This window comes from Erpetoichthys calabaricus, chromosome 7 (assembly GCF_900747795.2).
Source record: "Erpetoichthys calabaricus chromosome 7, fErpCal1.3, whole genome shotgun sequence".
Classification (NCBI taxonomy): domain Eukaryota; kingdom Metazoa; phylum Chordata; class Cladistia; order Polypteriformes; family Polypteridae; genus Erpetoichthys; species Erpetoichthys calabaricus.
Genome location: NC_041400.2, coordinates 132,484,798 through 132,503,070, shown reverse-complemented (window position 1 = coordinate 132,503,070; position 18,273 = coordinate 132,484,798). Strand labels below are relative to the sequence as shown.

The 18,273-nt window shown below is 36.7% G+C and overlaps 1 protein-coding gene across 9 annotated transcripts in view; it reads left to right on the top strand.

The window, feature by feature from the left end:
- psd3l (pleckstrin and Sec7 domain containing 3, like) overlaps positions 1–18,273 on the top strand; it is a 649,947-nt gene that overhangs the window by 548,030 nt on the left and 83,644 nt on the right. For all 9 annotated transcript variants that reach the window (XM_051929574.1, XM_051929571.1, XM_051929573.1 and 6 more), the window contains one exon: positions 3,284–3,327. In XM_051929574.1, the coding sequence (XP_051785534.1) occupies positions 3,284–3,327 (44 nt within the window). The remainder of the gene's footprint in view (positions 1–3,283; positions 3,328–18,273) is intronic.

Here is an 18,273-nt window from a genome sequence, read left to right as displayed (position 1 = left end):
TGCAAAATTTAATATGCTATCATTTTCATATTATTACTGTTTGTGGAATGTTTAAACATGTTAGTTTGTAGTCAGTCAGTATTGCTGGGTAAGTCTTTTTAAAAAATGAAAAACTTTAATGGACTTTAGGGACAAGTGTGCAGCAAGTTTCAGAATATACATTAATGAGCCATGAAGAACTAAAATATTGTGACCACCCGCCTAATATGCTGTTTCTCCCCTCTCACAATGATTCCAACAAAACCTCTGAAGGTGTTCTGTGGTACCTCACATGTGGCGCAGTGGTAGTGCTGCTGCTTTGCAGTAAGGAGACTGTGGAAGATTGTGGGTTCGCTTCCCGGTTCCTCCCTGTGTGGATAGCGCTTTGAGTACTGAGAAAAGCGCTATATAAATGTAATGAATTATTATTATTATTATTATTATTATTTTTATATCTGACAAGCATTGCTGCCGTGGAAATTCATTGACTGAGTTGTGTGGCCATAACGATTTGGCCCTTATCAAAGACACTCCGGTCTTTACACCTGCCCATATCTTCTGCATTCAATACATCAACAATGAACACCTAATGCCTTCTTACCGACTAATGTATCCCTGACCTTTACATGTGCCATTCTTATGAGATAGTCAATGTAATTCGCTTGGGAGTGGTCATAATGTTACTGTATACTGTACATCTAGTTAACTTGGTTTTGTTGATAAACTTGAAATAAATCGTAGTCTTAATAAAATAATAGTCTTTGCCCAGTTCATTAAAAGCTTTCAGCAAAATTTCTAAACAAAGAACTGTTGAAGTAAAAAAACCATGAGTGAGTATACTATAATATGTAATTTCTTGGTAAGCTGCTGCAATAAGATGTTATGTTTACTTTTGGTTATCTTTAGAATATAGGATTAGAAGGCTGAAAAAGTGTGATTGATCATCAAAGTTACTTTTACATGAAATTGTGGCACCTTTAGCCAGATGTCAGTAATCCATTAGATATAGAAATATGTAGAAAATGTAGCTTGGCAATAATAGAACTGCTTGGCACTACATAATGTTGTGTGTCTACATTTTTGATCGGTTCATTCGAAACATTGCATGTTCACAGTTGTATGCAAGTCAATGCTATAATCTCAAAAGTTTTGCAGGAATTATAGGCAGCATTTAATAACAAACATTCTTTGTAGCTAAAATGGAATATAACATATTCTCAAACCCACTTAATCCACATCAAAGTTACTGGAACACAAGGCCTTTCTTGGCATATATTTGGTTTTAATTCATGTAATTCATGTATTAAAAATGAACAAACTGCTTATTGCTTCTCTGGATACAGAATTTATTTATATGCTTTAATATCTTCTTTTGTTTATAATTATTGCCAACAATTTAGTACATGAGCCAAAATTCATAGTGTTAACAATATTGTCCTGGAATTCTTGAAATTTTGTCTGTGTTCACTCTTAGTAACCAGATTAAGAATTATGGTCAGAATAGGAAAGTCACCTAGAATTAAAACATATAATTTGATTTGATGTACTTTTGTCTTTTACTTCTAAAACACTTCTGTCTACTTAGCTTGACTTACATTTATTATATGTTTGATTATATTGCATTAATGTATTACACTGCTTATCTCCAAGTTTGCTATATATGACGTGTGTGGTCCTTCTCAAACTCTATTATAGATCCATCACTGACTTCTATTACTGAGGTAGCTGCACTTCAAATTGAACAGCAAATGACCAATTAGCATAGGAACCCCTAATAGTTTCACAGATCTACTGGTTTGGGGATGTAGGTTTGGTCTTTCTAGATTGCATCTACATTCATTTCTATTGCATGTTGCTTTCTATATCTAAAGTTCTTTGGGCCTACGTAAACACTGTGGTTCTGTAAACCTTTTGCAGTAAACACATCAGACCAGTTAATGAAGATATTCTCCCCCTCTCTTGAGAAATGCCAAAATGGACTATACACGTCTTTGTAATACAGTAATCCCTCCTCCATCGCGGGGGTTGCGTTCCAGAGCTACCCGCGAAATAAGAAAATCCGCGAAGTAGAAACCATATGTTTATATGGTTATTTTTATATTGTCATGCTTGGGTCACAGATTTGCGCAGAAACACAGGAGGTTGTAGAGAGACAGGAACGTTATTCAAACACTGCAAACAAAAATTTGTCTCTTTTTCAAAAGTTTAAACTGTGCTCCATGACAAGACAGAGATGACAGTTCCATCTCACAATTAAAAGAATGCAAACATATCTTCCTCTTCAAAGGAGTGCTTGTCAGGAGCACAGAATGTCACAGATAGAGAAAAGCAAACAAATCAATAGGGCTGTTTGGCTTTTAAGTATGCGAAGCACCGTGGCACAAAGCTGTTGAAGGCGGCAGCTCACACCCCCTCCGTCAGGAGCAGGGAGAGAGAGAGAGAGAGACAGAGTTTGTTTTTCAATCAAAAATCAATACGTGCCCTTCGAGCTTTTAAGTATGCGAAGCACCTTGCAGCATGTCATTTCAGGAAGCAGCTGCACAAAAGATAGCAACGTGAAGATAATCTTTCAGCATTTTTAGACGAGCGTCCGTATCGTCTAGGTGTGCGAACAGCCCCCCTGCTCACACCCCCTACATCAGGATCACAGATAGTCAGCGCAAGAGAGAGAGAGAAAAGTAAGTTGGGTAGCTTCTCAGCCATCTGCCAATAGCATCCCTTGTATGAAATCAACTGGGCAAACCAACTGAGGAAGCATGTACCAGAAATTAAAAGACCCATTGTCCGCAGAAATCCGCGAACCAGCAAAAAAATCCGCGATATATATTTAAATATGCTTACATATAAAATCCGCGATGGAGTGAAGCCGCGAACGGCGAAGCGCGATATAGCGAGGGATCACTGTATTAATCAGTCAAGATACCTGGTTATCTCCCTTTCTTAAACTGGCCTGTTTTTCTTTTTTGACCTCCTACTTCAAGCTTGCCACAGCAGACTTTGGTTGGGCAAGTCAAAAGAAAATTTTTTTGATGGTTCCCAAGTAACAGGAAGTCAATATGTAATTCATCATATATGTTTTGGATGCAAGTATTAATAGCTTTCACCTGGAAGGTCATTATCCTAATTTATAGTGCAACTTTTTCTGACTTAAGTGATAATTGGTAAGTATTCAACATAAATGCCCCCCTCTTATTTCCTGACTTATAATTTTTTTTTTCTAAATGCCCTTTTATGACTGTATCTCCTTGGGAAAGTGATCAGAATGCCTTCAAACCAATAGTTACATTTTCTTGTTTTTTTACAGGCCTTGTACAACTCCATTAAAAATGAGAAGCTGGAGTGGGCAATGTAAGTATATAACTGTACTTGTATTTAAATTAATGTGTACCAATGTAAAAGTCTGTGAATACAGAGTACAACTTGAAAATCCTCTTGCGTAGTGTTCAGGATGTGTCATTACTCTTTGCTTAAAGGCTTTTTGAACATACTATAATTTAAATATTATTTGCCAGGATGGAGATCGTATAATAATATAGTTCCTATGCTAGTCATGGCTTACCAGTATTTCTGAATCAACCATTTAAAAATAACTCCACTTGGTTTTTGAAGCTGGCTGGTTTTTCATTTTTATAAATTGCTGTAAAATATAGTTCTGTCTTGGGTTGCATTTTAATGTACCTTTTGAGGGTATCCTTTTTCATACTGTGAGCATTTTCTTTTAAAATAAATATGCTTGTGTATACAGAGTAGTTAAATCAGAATAAAGAACTGACATGCTCAAAACGATCATACTACACACAAAAGGATAGAAAACAGGAGTATATACCTCATATTGTTCCATAAATCTGAATCTCACAAAAACTGTCTAGATGCTGTTCATGTGACTTTACAGAAAATTTTTAATTTCTGTTTGTGCTTTGTGGAAAACATTTGGCAGAACTGTTCTGTGTAATACAGGACTGTTTTTTGGTGATTTACCTCAACAGTGCTTGGCAGATGATCACTCTTAGTGCTGAAGTTCAGGAGAGTCATAAAACAGAAAAAAGAAGTGCAGTGTAGCCTTTTCCACCTGGAACTCATTCATCTCATTCACAAAAAGAGCTGGGGCTCTAAACCTCCACTCACAAGTATGAAATTCTTAAGCATAACCCAAATCACTGGAATATTAGTTCACCAGCAAGGATTTCTTTTTATTTTATGTGTTTAACAATTATTCAGTTATAGCTTCCATTCTAGTTGTCTTCCATTTACAAGTAATACATGGTTAAGATGTTAGGTGTGTAAGAACATTGAACTTGCAATATTGTATACCAGTAACGGCGTACTGCACGATAACGTGCAGTGAATACAATTGACAATAAAATGAAATAAAAATAAAAGAGTAATAATTCCAAAACTCTTCGCTTTTAATATAAAGCTGTAGTGCAGAGTTTCAGCGAATTATATGTGTACCAAATTTCAGGCTACAGGTTATTTGGTTTTTGACCTTAACCTTCCTGGGTTGATCTTTGACCTTGGAGGTCAATCGTCACCCCAAAAGCAGACAATAGAGATCACTTAGTATATGTGTACCAAATTTCACATCAATAGGTCACACAGTTTGCGAGCTACAGGTGATTTAAAATCTTGGACAGCCACGGTACCATCATATATACGAAGATCATATAATTAAGGAACTACATCAACAAATTAAATATCTACATAAAAAGGCAAAATGATGTGATATAGTGACTATAAAAAGCATTCACAACCATAAAGTTATCACATTTCATTATTATATAATATTGAATCACAATGGATTTAATTTGGGTTTTTTACATGACCTCTGGATGTAAAAGAGAAAAAATATCTCTGTAAAGTGGTCTAAATTAACTATAAATATAAAACACAAAACAATTGATTGCATAAATATTCAAGTCAGAGTTTTATTTTAGTAAGTGCAACTTTGATACCCATGACAGCCTTCGGTTTGTGTACACAGGTCTCTCTCAGTTTTGCACATCTGGACACTGCAATTTTCTCCATTCTTCTTGGCAAAATTTCTCAAGTTCTGTCAAGGTACATGTGGATCATGAGCGAACAGCCTTTTTCAAGTCCAGCCAAAAACCTCTCAATTGGATTGACATCTGGACTCTGGTGCATTCTGATCTGATAGCATCACATAGTTCCAGCACCTAAGGTTATAAATGTCCAATTTTAGTGCACTCCTGGGGGTACTGAACTGAGATCACTGGGAGGAGGGGGAACCAGAGTCACTGTCATGTTTGTGAAGCCAGCTTAAGGTGCTCTGTGGTTTATGATGCATTGCCCTTCTGTAGCTGTCCCATTTCAACTGTGAACATACCTTGTCAGCAACAATACTTCATTATGATGTGTCATTCAAATGATGCTCATTTGATAGTAAGAAGTCTGGCATTTGCCATAAGAACATTCCCCACACATTTACAGTACAACACCAACCTTTACTATTGCCATGAGAGGAAGGGATCCATCTGCTTTAAGATCCAGTGTGCTTAGATGCCCTTCTACTCACCACTGTTGTAAACAAACAGTAAATTGAGTATTTGGTTGTTCTCTATTAGCTTGAAGAAATCTAGCAAAGGTGTTTTAGTTGCAGATAACTGCTGCTCCAAAGTACTTTTTGTCCGTTGCATCATTCTAGTTTGTCTATTTTGTAGTATACCAGTGTAACTTACATTAAATTAAAATGCTTGCAAACTCCATGATTCATATTAAGCTCTTTCTTTGCAGTAGCACTTTGGAAAGTAAAATGAAGTTGGGTGGATCATTCAGCCCATTTCATCTCAATAAATAACACATTTGTAGTAAGAGGCAGTAGTAGCTTTTCGTTTTAGGTAGGCAGAACTACCATGAAACATCTTGTGTAAGTCTTGTCATAAGTCTTATCACATTTGCTTTTTTTCATGTAGGACTGGAAAACTTAGTACTGTCTATCTAAACAACATTGTGAAAATTAGTAGTAAACTTAATGGTTTGCAGCAGATCACAGTCAGTGTACCATATTACAAAAAAAATTGTAAGAAAAGCCAACTCTTTTCAATAACTATTTCTTTCTCCCAAGTTTCAGTTGCTGCATTCATACTACAGAGTTAGAATCTCAGGGTTGAAGTGCAGTAGGTTTAAAAACTCTTTTATTCCCCTGAGTTATAACCTTTTTGAATTTTACTAGTCATAGGGATCCAGTGGAATTCTGAATTATTATTATTACAGTATGTACTCTCCAAATTCAATTTTCTTATTGTACAAAATCTTATTACTTTGTGTACTGGTTATAATAATTGTTATCGTTCATTGTTTTTTGGCAGTGTTTTTCTACTTTTAAGATATTTTTTAGTTTTTATTTAGTTTGTTTTTCACCATTTTCTAATTTCAGTTTTTATTCTTTTTTTGTTTTTATTTAGTTTTAGTTTTTCAGCAATTCTGAGCTTTTGTTCCTATTTAATTTGGTTTGTATTACTCACCAAAAATGTCCACACAGATACACTTTGCAAGTGTAAAAACAGTTTTCTGTGTAGTTGTCAAATTGTAAATTATTAATGTTATACCTGTCAACTTAATGTGTACTATTTTTTGTGACAGAACTCCCATTTTCTCATGATAATATGACAGTTTAAGGCTTTTGGTATACTCAAAAAATGCAAGAATAAACCGTGTGTTCTAATGTCATTTGTAGCCTGAACCTGCAACAAGTTTAAACAAATGGTTATTTATTTCAAAAAATACTTCACTTGGCAAGCAGTAAGGTCACCATATACATGTACTATTTTTTATTTGTGATATCTTTTGATGCAGACTATATGTCATTAACCCATTGCAGAACTTTGGAAGTGTATTTTTTCTGGGAATTCTTACTTTGCTTATGTTTTGAAATACTGTTGAAGTCATTGCATGAACTGTGTTATTAACAATAATAGCTGAAACAGAGATGAAAGTTTTTTTCCATGTATAAAGTGCATTTCCACAAGCATACCATTTATATTAAATACTGAACATCTGTTGTAGCAACATACAGTGCATCCGGAAAGTATTGACAGCTCATCACTTTTTCCACATTTTGTTATGTTACAGCCTTATTCCAAAATGGATTAAATTAATTTTTTTCCTCAGAATTCTACACACAACACCCCATAATGACAACGTGAAAAAAGTTTACTTGAGGTTTTTGCAAATTTATTAAAAATAAAAAAACTGAGAAATCACATGTACATAAGTTCACAGCCTTTGCTCAATACTTTGTCGATGCACCTTTGGCAATAATTACAGCCTCAAGTCTTTTTGAATATGATGCCACAAGCTTGGCACACCTATCCTTGGCCAGTTTCGCCCATTCCTCTTTGCAGCACCTCTCAAGCTCCATCAGGTTGGATGGGAAGCGTCAGTGCACAGCCATTTTAAGATCTCTCCAGAGATGTTCAATCGGATTCAAGTCTGGGCTCTGGCTGGGATACTCAAGAACATTCACAGAGTTGTCCTGAAGCCACTCCTTTGATATCTTGGCTGTGTGCTTAGGGTCGTTGTCCTGCTGAAAGATGAACCGTCGCCCCAGTCTGAGGTCAAGAGCGCTCTGGAGCATTGTGTTTAGGCAATTTAGATTTACTAATATCAATGTGTAGTCAGCATCTAAAATCACGTTTGTTCTACTATTCTACAAATATGACACAATTCTTTCAAGCCCCAAGACGAGAGAAACTTACTTAGCTCTCAAGCATTTTTTCTCTCCTATGTGATCATCTGTGATGTATGAATTTTAAAGGCATCCATTTTTTTTAATTTTCTTTATTTGTGGTCATTATAGTGTATTGTGAGACTTTCTGTATGTTCCATATGGCTATACAAAGTCAACATTGTTTCTAGTCTAAATACTGACTGAATTTGAAGCATAGGGGTGGCTATACAATCTTGACAGATCCTCCATGGCTCAAATTTTAAACTGGTTAGTTGTATCTTCCAAAGTAATGTGTGGCATTTCTTCGTATAAGCATCTTTTCATTGAAATTTAGTGACAGTTGCCATTCGCTGAACATCTGTGACTGACAGTCCATTGCGGCCAATGAAATTCACAGAATAAGTCATTGATAAGTGATGAGGCTTTGACATTTGCTTTAAGTTTTAGAAGAGAAAGCTGACTGATGGATGAACTGTTCTGTGTACTGCACAGATTCAGACACCAGCAACAAGGTGTACTTAAACATGCACACGAATCAATGCTTGTTCTCAACCAAATTTCTCTGTGTTTTTTTAAATAATATATAATAACTATACTGACAGCTACATTTTTCCATGTATATTATGCACAAAGACTAGTGTGGTGGAAATGAAAATTTAAATTACAAAATCTATAGTTTTGTTTTTATTTCCTCGTTTTTGTGTAGTTCTAGTTTTCAAACATTTTGTCATTTTTATTTTAGCTAGTGAAATTATTTTTTTTGTTAACAACATACTCTTTCATTTTAGTTTTAGTTAAAGGAAATAATATTGTTTCTTGGCTTATTTTCTCATATCAGTGTAATAATGTCTTATATTTGTACTTTTGTGCTACGAATATATTTCTTTCTGGGATAATAAAAAAGACTAACATAAGCTAACTTAAACATGGACAGAACATTTATGAATAACGGGAACCTCTGCTGCATTGCTAACATTTGTGGGGCATCGAATGTCAGACTGAATTTTGTTTTGCATGTGTTAATCAAATTTTTTTTTTTTTAATTCCAAACGATGCCACACCACTACTGGCTAGATTCTCATACCAATACATGGTCCAAAAAGAAAAATCCCAGTAGTTGTTGTCAGTGTATAAGTAATATGTATCTGCAAAAAATAGTGCAATATTCTTGTCTACTGTATTGATTGTTCCACCCATTCACTACTTGCTTGTTTAAACCACTAATTAATGGTCCCTTTGCTCATTTTTTTTTCCTTACAGACACCCATAGTCAAATATAATGAAATGAATATTTTATCCAATGTACAGTATTTGAGTCTCAATTGCTCCCAAACCTGGGCAGTCTTGTCTGGGCTGATTACATGTACACCTTCAGACCACCTGGAAAAACAAGATTCCAGCCATGAAATGTATCAAAGAGGAAGTAGTAACAGACAGATACAGTATAAGTAGTACCACAAAAACACCTGCAGTTCCTCAGACTTGTATGACAGATAGTGCAGAGAGCCATAAAGCATATGGCATAGAAAAACATGTCCATTTGTTGGAACAATTGTTTTTTTGTGCACAGAAAACCGTGTATGTGAGTAAAAGTGGTTTTGTATAAAAGATGTTTAAGTACCAAAAGTACAGGATTGATTTAAACAGTTAAAAGAAACATGGATACTAATTTTTTAAAAAAAATATGTTTCCATAATGTGCTTATAAGTGCTATGTGAATTTCTGTAACTTTATCATTTGTCTAAGAATTATGTTCTCTTGCTAAATATCTTGAGAGATACTCGTGTCCTTATACTTACAATCCTCTACAGGTTACTCTTACTTTGCGCTTGTGCGCTTATTCATTGTTTAAGCGCACAAACATTATATGTTAAATTTTGAAGTAAAATCAAATACTGTTCTTTATAAGCTTTAATAGGATACTGTGAAGTCTTCAGTTTCATTATCTGCATTAACTTGCTTTATAGAGATGCCATCCAGGTCACATGACACAGGATACCTACTTTTTCTTTTTACCATTTCTTATTCATGGAGCACAATTTCATACGTCTTTCATCAGACAAGTGCGTGCAATAATCAACATTGTTATGCTATTTTGATTTATAATTGTAAAGATTTTAATTAGCATCCCCAACAGTGTAGAATGGTGGACAGTTAAATTGATTTTGGAAAGCTGCAATTCAGCATACACAGCCATCTGGTCAAATCATATTTAATAACTATCCAAGAAGTAGCTTACTGAATAAATTAAATTCATCTGATTGATCTTTGTAGATTTAAATTAATGTAAGAATAGATGAGCCTTTTTATGTTTACTATATAAAGCATTCTATGTTTATTTATTTACAGTTTTATGTGTTTTGAATTAAAAATTGTCCTATTAGCTAGATTTTTTTTTCTGATTACAGTACATACCAGATGATTCTTTTTTTTCTGTTATGCTGATTGCATTTATTATATGCTTAAGAATCTATAATATTACCTCATTTTTTGCAAAAACAACATATGTTATCACAACTGAAGATTGGTATGAGTTGCCTTTCAACTAAAAAAGGCTTTGGTTTGTCCTTAGCAAGCAGGGTTTTTTTTTTCCCATTATAAGATCAACAGTAAACCCTGTGTACCACTTGTCAGAATGCTGAAAGCTGCAGTCTTAAACACACTGGCTTGTTTCTCAACATGGCATGCATTGTGATCCACAGCTCTGTGGTCAGTCCAGTCCAGCAGTAGACTCTGTGTGTTCATTGTGGGAATGCAACAGATCTTAAGTACAAACTGAACCACCTTGTATATGAATTATGCTGCTAAAGACAATTTTCTTGTACAAAAAAGGAACAAGCATGTGTTGTTTTTCAGATACCTAACTAAAGATGAAGTCATATATTTCCTTCCAAAAACTTGTTCCTGTGCAGTAAAATGTATGGCAATATAAAAGAACTGTAAAAAAGAGTTTTTTTCACTTTCGTTCCTTTTTTTGCTTTGATTTGAAGAGAAGGAAGGTTTTATTATTTTAGATTCATGACAGTGCTCTGTGCATAATATGTCATTTAAATTCAAATTACATTTAGTTTTTTTTTTTGCAATAGAATATGTTTCATTATGTTTCAATATGCTCTTTTTCTTCCAGACTTCTTGAATTTAAATATATACACCTGAACAGATATTAAAGCCAGCGTAATCAAACCAGAAACTACATGCAACTGTAAGGTCACTATAATTTCAGGGAGAATTTTTTAAAAGGATGACACGAAAATACTGCCAGTGCACCTTCTCTTCTATTAACAAATTCTTCTCAAATCCTAACAATTTGCCTGATTAGTGTTACACCATAACAGAATTTGAGTTGACTGAGTATGGCAGTAGCTGCCGTTGGATTGTGCACCAGTCCATCATAGCACATTCATGCTCTACATACACTAGTGCTTACTTGCACTGGGACAAGGTAGAGTCTCCAATAAACCCAGTCTGTAAGTTTTTTGTACCTGTAGATAAACAGATTCTGACATAGGCAAAGAAAGAATGTGCAAACTCAAAATAATTTTTCCCCCCTTCAAATTCTTCATAGATTCTTTCCCCAAAATAAATCTGAATACGTTTGGATTTTTTAAATCATTCAAGTATGTTGTTTTCTTCGCAAAACTCGCTTTAATTCTATACTTTTACACGTTTTATTTCCTTTATTGTACGTATAGTTCGTGGATGCAGCTGACTCGAATTGTATGGATTTGGTTAATATTTACAGATTTTATGGACTCTACTTTCACTGGGAACAACTGAACCTGTGGATCACGGGTCGAGACCTACGAACATTTCTTTGTACCTGGCGATCTAGGACCTCGGGATAATTTGTCTCCTTGATTATATTTGCTATTCTGGTCTGCTCCCGATTCATTTTACAGTACTATTCGACTAAGAACTGATGTGATGTTCATATCCACCTGGCCACTGGCTCCGGGGTGATCACGCCTGTAATACCTAACATTACTGTTTATGGCTGTATGCTGGAACTTCCAAATCCTGCTACCTCCTCCTGCTATGCTTTCTTCTGCTTTGCTATCGCCGCTCATCTACGCTACGACACCCACCTGTCCTACCGGCTCCGCTGTGCTGTGCTGCTTCTCCACTGCTATCAAATAAGTATTACTCACTATCATGCTAAAATACTCTCATGACAAGCTCCTTCTTATTAAACAGTTTGTCTAGAGCAAATGGTCTGACAGGAACATCCTAAAAGACGCCGGGATTTTGCGGCGCCCGAAATAGGTACATCGCGGGTCAGGTCACCGCCACCGCCGAGCTGCGAATGAAAGGACCACTGGCAGCATTTGCTCAGGAATACACCATCCTTCTCATGGCCCTGGAAATAGAAGTGTCAGTGTGCCGAATTTACATTATGTGAAAATAAACTCCGATCACGGCTCTGTGCAAAAAGAAGCCTCATTAACTAATATTGCATTGTTTAATTCGAAATCTCTTAATGGCAAAGCATTGGTGCTGTCAGAATACATCACTGACACCAAACTTGATATACTGTGTCTAACGGAGACTTTGCAAAAACCGAATGAATTTACGTCTGTCATGGAGGCAACTCCACCTGGATTCACTTTCCACACAGAGCCCCACAGCTCAAAACAAGGAGGTGGACTTGCAGTAATGGTCAGAGTGGACTTAAATATCAAACAAATCCCAATTGATTGTCCATTGTCTTTTGAGTGACCTGGCTCTTAATCTAATAACGGAATCAGGTCCCGTCTCACTCATTGTTCTTTATCCTCCTCCAAAATACAGTGCATCCTTCTTATCTGATCTGATTAAACTTTTGACTGACCTAAGCTCTCACTGTCAGAGAATTATCCTTCTTGGTGATTTCAACATCCATATTGACATTACTACATCTAAACTGAGAAATGAATTCAGTCCTTCTTGGACTGTTTTGACTTGACACAACATGTTGATTTTCCCACCCACCCTGGTGGTCATATATTGGATCTGATCTGTACGTCTGGATTATCTGTTACCAACATTTACAGCACTGATTTGTGACTCTCTGACCATAAAGCAGTACTTTAACTGTCTCATTATCTCTCCCTCCTCTTACCTTTAAACAACAAATTTCTTACAGAAACCTTAAAAATATCTGTCCCTCTATCCTTTCTGGATCCATTTCTGATCTTTTACTGTCTGCACCTAGTAGATACTAGATAGTCTTGTTGACCACCATAACACAGCCCTCCGTTCAGCATTAGATAAAACAGCTCCTTTAAAACATAAGTAGGTTTCCTTTAAGCGTTCAGCTCCTTGGTATAATTCAGAATTGCAATCTATGAAAGCAGCTGGCCGACGCCTTGGGAGAATGTCTCGTAAGACTGGCTTCACTGTTCATATCCAGGCTTTCTCTGACCACCAAAGAGCTTACAGAGAAGCACTAATTGCTGCCAAGAACACTCATTATGGCAGAGTAATAGGAAGTGGCCACAATAACCCATGGGTTTTGTTTTCTGAACTTAATAAACTAATCGAACCCGCATCTGGCCCAACTACCTCTTCTACTGAAGTCTGTGAGGAATTCCTCCACTTTTTGCGTAACAAAATTAAAGATCTAAATAATTCAACTAACATAAATACACCATCTGTTTATATCTCTTCCTGTTTTCCCACTCCGTCCAGCTCCTTCTCTAAGTTCTCACCAGTCACATCTGCGTTTGTTAATAACCTGCTTTGTAAGATGAGACCAACTACTTGTGTACTGGACCCCATCCCCAGCACACTACTTAAATCCTGCTTTCATGCCATAATCCCGACTGTTACAACAATAATAAACTCATCCCTTGACACATGCTCTATGCCAATCACTTTTAAAATCGCTTCTGTAACCCCAATGTTAAAAAAGTCTGGTCTTGATGCTGACAATCTTAAAAACTTTCGGCCTATATCCCACTTACCTTTTCTGTCAAAAGCTCTTGAGTGTGTTGTAGCTTCCCAACTCACCAGTTACTTAACCTCTAATAACTTGATGGAATCCTTTCAGTCTGGTTTCAGGGCGCAGCACAGCTGTGAAACTGCTCTGCTACGGGTAACCAATGATTTGCTTATGGCAGCAGACTCTGGACAAACCAGCATATTAATTCTATTAGACCTCAGTGCAGCATTTGACACTGTCAGACATAACATTCTACTGTCCAGAATGGAGAACATGCTGGGTATCTCTGGCACTGCCCTCCAGAGGTTCAGGTCCTATCTGACTGATAGGCAAGGGTTTGTTAGTCTTGGCAACAGTAGATCCAGCTCAGCGCCAGTTATACAAGGAGTTCCTCAGGGTTTTGTTCTCGGCCCTCTTCTGTTCTGTATTTATATGCTTCCCCTTGGCCATATTATTCGTAGCTATGGACTGGGTTATCATTTTTATGCCGACGATACTCAACTTTATTTCAATGTTAAAAATGGAACTTCATCAGAGCTTTCTCAGCTCACAGCCTGCCTCTTTGAAATTAATACCTGGATGGAGCAGAACTCTTTAAAATTAAATTGCATCAAAACTGACCTCCTGCAAATTGGGACTAAAGTGCAACTTAATAAAATGAACTCCTTCCCAGTCCATCTTGCCGGTGATCTCATCAGACCTGCCTCTACTGCAAAGAATCTTGGGTCATTTTTGATTCCTCCCTTTCTTATTCCGCCCACGTAAACCACATTAAGAAACTTTCTTACTTTCACCTCCGTAACATATCCGCTCCTTCCTCTCCTTTTTTAATGCTGAGAAACTTGTCCATGTTTTTATCACATCCCGCATCAATTATTGTAACTCGCTGCTGGCAGGTGCCCCTTCTAATCTTATATCACAGCTCCAGCTTATTCAAAACTTGGCTGCAAGAGTCCTTACTCAAACCAGCAGCAGTGAGCACATCACACCCATCCTGCTCCGCCTTCACTGGCTCCCTGTGTCTTACAGAATCGAATATGAAATCCTACTAATAACCTACAAAGCCTTAAACGACCTTGCACCAAACTACATCAGTGACCTTCTCCATCACTATGTGCCTGTCCGCCCACTAAGGTCCTCTGATTCTGGCAATCTTGTTGTGCCCCACACTAATCTACACTCCATGGGTTACAGGGCCTTCGGCTATATAGCGCCCAGACTCTGGAATGACCTACCAAAATTAATCAGGACAGCTGACTCCATGAATTCTTTTAAAAAACAACTCAAAACTCATCTGTTCAGGAAGGCTTTTAGCTCTGCTTGACTTTATTACCCTTCTCTCATTTTACCTTAATGTAACCTGTGTGTGTGTGTGCTAGACCATCAATTATGTTGTCAGGCTTTTTTTCTCTGAATTTACTGTCTTAATCTTCTTTATTTCTTTATCTGGTTTGTACAATGCTATATACTGTATACCCTGCCGTTCTTTCTTAAACTCTGTAAAGCACCTTGAGCATGGGTAAGGCGCTATATAAATAAAATGTATTATTATTATTTATTATTACAATCATTTGGAACAGTATATGTTGTACTCCACATTGCCACTTTGTCAAATAGCTTTATTTATCCAGTAGGACCATTCACTCTTAGGGAATTAATTTCTTTTAACTACTGTACTCAACTTTAAAGCTTACTAAAACAACGCTTTCTCTTTCTTAAGATAAGGTAAAATAAAACTATGACTGCTTGCTTTAAAGCTGATGGATTACATTCTTCAATAAGGACTGCTGAAAGTAGCTCAAAGTGAAAAAATACAGATCATAGTAACTGCCTTTTCTTTAGTTCAAAAAAAGTGTTTCATAATTAGAGCAACATGATATGTTTTATTCTTCTCCAGTTCCCTTTTCTTATGGTTTATATCCCAGAGTCAAACAATCAGGTAAAACACATTTTAAAACCAACATACTTGTGTTTTTTTCCTATTGGTTAGAATATCCAGCAGGGGTGTGGATATCAATTTTTTTTCTACTTGTCCACGGACAAGTAAACTTAGAAAATCCACATATCCGCCAGTTAAATTCACTTGCCCATAAACAAATAACAAAAGTGAAAAATAGTTTATTATTTCTGATCTCTTTTATTGATACCAAAACTGCCTTCCATTTTAAAACTTAAAAAAGTTCTTTCAGGGAGTAGTATTTTGCCACCTTGCTCTAGAACATTATATAAAAGATTCCCTTATCATTTTAACTCACTAATAAACAATGCCTTCATTATAGCTACACTAGTTCTGTTTCACATATTACAGTTACATAACAGAACACTGTCCTGATTAATTTTCTGCCATGTTCTTCAGCTTTTGTCTTGCAACATCTTCTCCCCCAAGAATCTTTACCATCTCAGACAGCATGGGCTGAATGCTGTTCATTTCTGCTTGAGCTGAGCTGCATGGTTCCTGGACTGATGGTCCTGCAGAAGTGGATGCTGATGACTTTTCAGGTTTTTTATGAGTGATGTGCCTCTTGCCAGATGACCACCAGAAATCCACAGCTGGTAGTGGGTCAAGCTCTTCTAAAGGTTTGCCATCAACAACAATGCGCATCTGGTTTTGAAGATTTTCCTGAGTCAGGTGGGTTCTTAGAGAACTCATTACTAAATTCATATTGGAGAATAATCTCTCACAAGAAGAAAAAATAATCGCATCTAAGTGAAGATTTTTATAGATATTTCATAACATTTGGAAACTGTTAGAATGTTTTCTTCTTTATTTTTAATAAACTGACAGCGCAAAACCAACTGGTTTTATATGAAAAATTCTCTAATCAAAAACAATCTATAGACAGCACATCAAAATTGATGTTGTCACGCAATAAATTTCTTAACTCCTCAATATATCACAACCTACGCGAAATCGCAAATTTCAGGAAAGATTAACTGCCTAACAAGCTTTGTTATGTGGTGAAAACATTTGCATTGTAAGTAAAATGACTTCATTTTTATGTAGAAACAATGAATTTTATTAATCTTTTTATATAATACGCTACCATGGCTGTTCATTTGTCTGTCTGGGATTTTAAATCACCTGTAGCTCGCAAACCGTTTAACCTATTGACTTGAAATATGGTACACATATACTACGTGACATCTGCTATCTGCTTTTGGGGTGATGATTTGTATTACTCTTTTTATTTTTATTTTATTGTTGAATCAACTCTCTGCACCGCGCAGCAGGGCAGCCGTGTGGCGCATGCGTATGTGCGCCGTTCTCATTCCCCACCACCTTCGCTAATCATTCTTGAGGCAGATTTGAAGACTTAAGTGCCAGTTTAAGTGAAGAATTAAAGAAAACGTACTAAGTAATTGCAACACAAAAACTAACAATCAGTTTTAACGTGAAAAGATGCCAACGAAAGGAGAGAAGCAGCGGACCGCTAGGGTGGAGAAAAGAAGAGCTGCTCAGGAAGCAGCAAGCGCATCAACCTCTGAGGAAACGAATGCTAAACAGAGATGGAGAATGCTCAAGTCAAGTGTATTCATACGCTGTTACTGGTAATATATAAAAGTTATCAATTATAATGAACAATCATCAGATTACATCATAATGTCGGCATGAAAAAAAATGACCACATCTCCAAGCGTGTAAATAGTAGGGTAAAATACTTATGTAAGACCGTAAGAGTGCTTCCCCTTTGAAAAATCAGCCATCATTTTGTAAACAATATTGAAGACCAATTTGAGACATGAAGAACATGTCTAAGTAGACTGTTTCCGCACGAAGTACGTACCCAAATGTTTAAAATTTGACAGTAGTGGTAAAAATGTGCCCTGCACAGCACATATAATTCTTTTTTTCTCCAGAAAAACACACTTGTCCGACGGTCAATTTACCCATGTCGGACGAGTCGGGCGTTGGATTTCCGCACCCCTATCCAGTTTTCCTTCTGATTTAACTTAAAAAAAAAAAAAAGACCCTTCACTCAGTTAGAAGTTTGCAGATATTGGTAAGCATTAGGCCAGGTTTACACCTCACGCAACGTGACACGTTCACCAGTGGACGGTATTGCTACGCAAGCGGTGTACTGTTTAAACTTGCGTGCATACATTATGTAAATCTGGAGGATTCCACCAGATGGCGTTGCGAGATATCATCACAGTGAGAAAACAACAGTCAGCTTCACTGTGTTGTGAATTGCCTGAAACATCCATTAAATTCAGGACACTTTGCCACAATATCTCTGAAAAGGATGGATGTTTAATGATTACATCCATCAAGCCAGGGACGCACCCATTCCAGCTAGCATCGGGCACAAGGCAGAAACAATCTCCGGACAGGGCATCACCTCATTAATGGCAAGGTGAATACAAGCCCACACGTGCGCTAGCGTCATCTTAGCATCACCAAATCCCCAAACCAGCATGTCCTGGGAAGAAAACCGTAGCACGCAATGAAACCCACTAGGAAAACATGCAAATTCGAGGCAGGGAACACCAGGCACATGACTCCCTGTGAGGCAGCAGCGCTACTGCTCCACCACCATGCCACTCCCACATGTGTAATTATTTAAATGAAGTTAACGATTTATCTGTAAAATGTAACATTCATAGTTTAACACATTTCATCATAAAAGTGATATCAAGTATAAATCTTAAAAGGTCTAAATGTGAAGAGAGCTGGAATATCATAAAT